We start from the raw sequence: 6,100 nt of genomic DNA, 5'->3' as shown, positions 1-6,100 counted from the left end.
CGTTGCTGCTAGATTAAAATACAAGAATTGATTTAATGCTTATGTTCATCTCTTCCTCTCCATACCTAATGTGCTTGCTTCTGAAGTTTAGGAAAGCAGAGAAGGGGGATTGTTGTCAAAAGAGGTCAGCGGGTGGGATATAAGGTAAGAGGGAGCTGAAGAAAATAAATTTACAGGAAGGTGCAGTAACTCTTGGTTGCTTCATCTGTTAAAATATTTTCTCCCTACACTCTCTTGTATGTTGTCTTTCATGTAGACAGTGCCTAAGTACAGTTCTAGAAAAGATTTCCATTATTGTGGATGCCAATTCAGTGGGACTGGTATTGGCAGCTTTGGGAACCTTAATGTAAGTGGGCTTCTACTGGCAACACTGTTTGAGCACCGTGTAATCTAACACTGCAAGAGCAAGTCTGACAATGCTGAAAACTGCCTTGGCTGCTGAAATCTCATTGACACCGTGGCTCCTATTGTGGCTCCTACTGTTGCTAACATGATATTAACAGTGGGAAAACTTTTTGAGAAGTTTTTCTTGCATACAAAGCTTTATACTGCAAACATCATGAAAATGTTTATAAGGCGGCTAGCACGTTTGGGTGCTGTTTAAATCACAGATGTGTTGACTGAAACGCTTGCATTTTGCAACAATTCACCAAAAGGCAAGGTAGGGTTTGTAAATAGTGTTGAAGTAAAAAAACAACTCAAAATCACCAACAACCCTCCACATATTATTGAAGGAGTTTCTTCTAAAACAACAACAAAACCTCCAGAAGATGATGTAGTTTTAGATGTGAATTTTAATTGTCATGCATTATTCAAGATACTGGTGAGTCTTTGCTAGCTGGTTTCATTTCAGCAGTGATTTTCTCTGGAGTTTAAATATTCATAAATGCTGACTTACCCTCTGCATTTAGGAGAACTTAGTAGAAAGCAAACATCACAAGCTTGCTCGAAGTTTAAGAAGTGGACCTTCTGATCATGATCTGAAGCCTAATGCAGCTACACGAGATCAGCTTAATGTAAGTAATATGGTGGCTAAATTCAGTTTTATTGGGTAGATAGATATTAATATATGGTGACAATTTAAGGAAAACACAGTTCATTTCAGTTTAAAGAAATTCATTAATGAAGAAATGTCATTAAGTGTTTCTTACAAGTGCTTAGTTAGATGGCTCCAACTAGGAAAGGAGCAGAAGGTACTTGTTCATTTTTTTGTAAAACAGTTTTGGGGGATAAGAATGTGTATTGTGTACATATCATGTAGCTGTTAATGGTAGTCTTAAAGCAGCTGTGTATGTTTGCCTATGCAGCCAGTTCTATCAACCATGTAACTGAGGAGCATCACAATGATAGCATGAGAACTTTGTGGTTTTTGGAAAGCTTTTTTTTTCCAGGCTCTTTTTGTCTTGTTTGTGTTTTGCTTTGTCACAGTGCAGTCGGTTAACTTGTTGATTATGCCTGCTCATGTTTTAACCTCACTTTCTGACTCTATCTAATAGATCATAGTGAGTTATCCACCGACAAAGCAGCTAACGTATGAGGAACAGGATCTAGTTTGGAAATTCAGATATTACCTTACTAATCAGGAGAAGGTAAGTTGAATTATTTGAGAGGACTTATTAATGCAAGATGTGCTTGGTCTGGCACTCATTCTACAGTGTTCTGTCTTTGCACAGATACAGAACTTCAGTGTCTTAGAAGCTATTCAGGGTTGTTGTAACTTTTTCTACAATGTTAAAAATTGGTGACTGTAATTTTTCTCTTTTTAATCATATGAACTGTCTATTATTACAGCAGTCTTTCTACAAACACTGTCAGCTTAGAATATCAGTGTTGCCAATTTTATCTTCAGAAAAAAAAATATTAAAGAGTATTCTTCATTCTACAAACACTGTCAGCTTAGAATATCAATGTTGCCAATTTTATCTTCAAAAAAAAAAATATTAAAGAGTATTCTTCGTATTCTTCATCCCTTTTAGACAAGGGTTAGCATTACCAGATTAAGTAGTAGCACACCAAAAGCCCAAAGTAAATTAAGTAACTAAATAACCCCCCCAGCATTGGGCATTTTTTATGTAGTGGTAATTGTGGTAAAACTACATTTTACTTAGAAGATAACCCAGCTGCAGTTTTTTTGGGACATATTAAAACAATCTAGTATTGTATTGTCACTTAATGTCAGTAAGGTTCCTAAGGACTGTACTTTTGTGAATATAGTCTGAATCTAGCTCTACCTTAATGTGAAACATTAATTTCTAAAATTGTTTAGCCTGGCCTTTCACTGATGAATTGTCCAACCTCTTTCTATTTAGGCCTTGACAAAATTCTTAAAATGTGTCAACTGGGACCTACCACAAGAGGCAAAACAAGCACTGGAGCTACTAGGCAAGTGGAAACCCATGGATGTGGAAGACTCTCTAGAACTTCTGTCATCTCACTTCACCAACCCAACAGTTCGGCGCTATGCTGTTGCCAGGCTTCAGCAGGCTGATGATGAGGTATTCATTGGTCTGTGGGTACATGTGAAGGTCAGCTGATTGCAGGATTTTTAGTCTCATTGAGTACTAGAAATGTTTGCTACTTTTTAAGGCATTTAAGGGAATAATAGTAATGGAAAACTGGAGAAAAAAAAATTCACTGTGATACTATTTAAGTTAATCAGGGAGGAAAGTCTTCACATTATTGAGTGGCACTCACTGATAATTGTCTTAGTGTGAACAGCCAGTGATGGGTGGTTTTGTTAAACAAGGTGAAACCACTGCATGTTCTCCCCAAAAAACAGTGATAAATTTTGAATATTAACCTGCATAAAAGTGCTCTGAACTTAAATAGTCTGCTAAAAGGTTTCCAACAAATCCAGCTGGTAAATTGAAGCAGTATATCGTCATACTCTTGCTAAAGAAAGTGAAAAGCATCTGTGGAAATAAGGTGTTTCTAATTGTGTACTGATTAGAATATGATGAGCTGTGATTTGTGAGTAGAGCCCACTTAAAATATGCTAATCTGTTAAATTTTAATTATTTATATATTTTTAGTTTCTTTCTGCAGTTAAAAAAAAATACTTTGAATGCGTTACCATAACTCTTGAATCCTTAGCAATCAACAGCATTTAAAATACGGAGCATACGTACATCGAATTTTTGCAAGCCCACTTAAATAGCCAAGGTCATACTTCTTTGTCTTTAAAAATGTACCTTTTATGGAACATTTGAAGGCAACTAAACAGAGCAAATTGAATAGTAGAGGGAACAAATTCATTATAAACAGCAAGTGATCAGAATTTTATTTTTCAATCTAAAATAGATCAGATACAAGTTTTGGGTTTTTTTGAATCCCCAGCTACACAAGGGATAAAAAAAAGTGCATAAGAGAGGAGGGAATCTGGGTACCGGGTACTATGGTCTGGTTTTTATGCTTGACTTTTCTTCTTGGGAGCCACAAACTGTAAGGTTTATTTTGTGGATACAGGAAGCAAGTAGGGCAGCTTAACTAAAGAGAACTTTAAAGTAGCAGTTGTACTTAGTTTACTTAATGAGCACTTACTACCTTTGAGTAACAAAAAAATGGTAATGTTGGTAACTCAGTATGTTTTAGGAGTCAAACTTCATCCTTCAACCCCTTTTTCTATTGTAAATTGCTCGCTAGGGAGACCCCAGTTTCCATTTCTTTATAGGTCACTAAGTCTTTCCTAAGTTTTTGTATAAATTAGAATTTTGAAAACATACAGGGTCCTAGTCAGCTTTGACTGACCCCCTCAATTAATTTTCATTTTTTTCCTCCATAAGGATTTGCTGATGTACCTGCTACAGTTGGTCCAAGCATTGAAATATGAAAACTTTGATGACATAAAGAATGGACTGGAACCTAGCAAAAAGGACAGTCAAGGTTCAATGTCAGAAAGCATGACAACATCTGGAACTAATGGTGCAGAAATAGACAGGTCAGAATCTTATATTTCTGGTAGAAAAGCAGAAACATATACTATTGTAAGCTCTCAAATTCTTTCTCCTTTTTAGGGACCAGTGCATATTCCACATCCTATTTTATAATCTGAAGTGGTGACATAAAGAAAAAAAATAACCCCTGAGCTTTCACAGAATGTATTTCCTGACAGAGCAAACATTCTTAATCTTGAAGTTGTGGCCTTTGACCTTACTTCATGAAAGGAGAACAACTTCTGGAGAGCAGGACAAACACAGGCATTGTTTCCTTCTGTCCTTGCAAAAGTTGGGATGTCTTCAATGAAGTTGTTGTATGAGGCTTCACTTCTGCCTTTCATTAAAAAATACGTATCTAAATGTCTGATCAGTCTCAAATGGAAAAGAATTTCTTCCTGCTCCTGCAAAAGAAGGTGTAGGGAGAGTCCTGTGAATGTAAAGGAGCTGGGAGAGCACACTTTTTATTCTTAGAGGAATCCAAAGGAAAGGCTGAAATACCTACTTAATATGGTATTAAGAAAGGTGCAAACAAATTTGGTTAACCGAAGTCTCCTGTGAATATTTAATACAAATTTCCAGGATTTTTAATCTTAAGCTTCAATATCTAATCACTTGTGTCACTAGGTTTTCTTTTCATATTACAAGTCTATGGCTTTTCATTGATCGTGCTGCTAAGATGTAGAGTGGGTGTGCTGGGGTGTATGGTGTATTTTGAGGCCGCAGTGACACATAGCCATTAGCAGAGTTGTTTGATTACTTCCTTTCAGGTAAATTTACTGTCTCATAATTTTACCTTGCAAGCACTGGGTTTGTCTACTCTGTTATGTGTAAGTATCATTCCAGAGATGAGTGCTTGCAGGTGGTGTGTATTAGTAATTTATTTCATCTTAAGAACATTTTAAAAAAGCTTATCCTGAACATGTGGATCTGCTAAATTCCCATCTATGCCTGCTTATTTTTTATGGAAGATGAAACAAAATGTTAAGTTTGATGTAGGCGAATGTCCTTCACGGCCCTAAACTGTGTGGCTATCTAGGTATCTGTGGCACAGATTTTTATTGTTTTCAGGAGCAGCAGTCATCAAGGTTCTGGTTCATGCAGTTTGTTCTGAAACAGGGTTAAGGTACTGTCTTCAAAGATACTTCTCCTCTAGATTTCTGAGTTTATTATGCTGTGGAACTGGAATGCATTTCTATTTCCATGCATACCCCTTGACCCCCGTGCAAGAACTTTCAATCTTGCCAATGACATGCTTTCCTTTGCATAGTTCCCAGATCATGAGTCCTATTCCACCTGTTTCCTCACCACCTCTTACTTCGAAGACAAAGGAGCTTGCAGACAATGAAAACCTTGATGTAAGTCAAATGCTTTACCTTGTATTTGTGAACATCTGAATCTTTCTACTGTATCTTGCTGGATACTTAAAGCGCTCAAAGAATGTGAATGGAAACTAAATGTTAAGGAAATAGCAATAGCTTAGGTTATTTTTTTTTACAGTCTTTCTTTTTGCGTACATGGTTACACTATCCAAAATTGGGGGACTGGGCACTGAGTTCCTCATAAAATTAAAGGAGAAAATTACTGCAAAGGCTATCACATGCTGACTAGATCCTGTCAATTGCATGTGTTTGAGGTGTTTTAAAGCAGGTTTTTTAATGGAAAGCACTTATCCAAATGTTTTAATCTCTGCAGTCTGTTCTTCCTGTAGCTGTATTCCTTGGTGTGGGTGTCATCTATTTTGAACATAAGTGAGACACTCTGTTGATTTACATCTGCCAAGGATTATAAGTAATTTATACTACAAGTAGAAGAGTAATAAGAATGGGACTGGAGAGAGGGAAACATAGAAGGTAAAGACAGTTTGAGGGAGTCTGATTTTAATCTGATGTGCAGTTAATTCGTCTTTGAACTAAAGATCCATCCCCTATTGTAAATCTTCCTCCTTGAGTCTCAGTACTGCATAGAAAATAAGCCTCAATTTGAGCATATCAGTAAAGATAAATGGATTTCTTATTAGTTGGAATATTAAACCTTGAAAAAGCAGCTAAGTGCTGTTTGTCCTCTATAGATTTCTTTTTCTCTCTGTGTTAAAATGTGAAATATCTTAGATTTTTAGATGTTCTGAATGCACAACAGGGTAGTAAATCCCTTTCAGGGTTGAATCT

General features: G+C 36.4%; 1 protein-coding gene across 1 annotated transcript in view; it reads left to right on the top strand.

Annotated features, from left to right (window-relative positions):
• Window positions 1-256: 256 nt before the first annotated feature.
• Window positions 257-6,100, top strand: part of PIK3C3 (phosphatidylinositol 3-kinase, catalytic subunit type 3) — a gene marked incomplete at its 5' end in the record, with an annotated part of 45,494 nt that continues 39,650 nt past the window's right edge. Inside the window, 6 exons of the mRNA XM_010078941.1 lie at window positions 257-346; window positions 912-1,016; window positions 1,497-1,589; window positions 2,310-2,495; window positions 3,783-3,937; window positions 5,203-5,290. Of these exons, the coding sequence (XP_010077243.1) occupies window positions 257-346; window positions 912-1,016; window positions 1,497-1,589; window positions 2,310-2,495; window positions 3,783-3,937; window positions 5,203-5,290 (717 nt within the window). The remainder of the gene's footprint in view (window positions 347-911; window positions 1,017-1,496; window positions 1,590-2,309; window positions 2,496-3,782; window positions 3,938-5,202; window positions 5,291-6,100) is intronic.

The sequence above is a fragment of the Pterocles gutturalis genome, unplaced genomic scaffold (assembly GCF_000699245.1).
Source record: "Pterocles gutturalis isolate BGI_N339 unplaced genomic scaffold, ASM69924v1 scaffold7306, whole genome shotgun sequence".
Taxonomy (NCBI): Eukaryota; Metazoa; Chordata; class Aves; order Pterocliformes; family Pteroclidae; genus Pterocles; species Pterocles gutturalis.
Note: the sequence above shows the minus strand (reverse complement) of the source record. Positions and strands in the feature narration are given on the sequence as shown.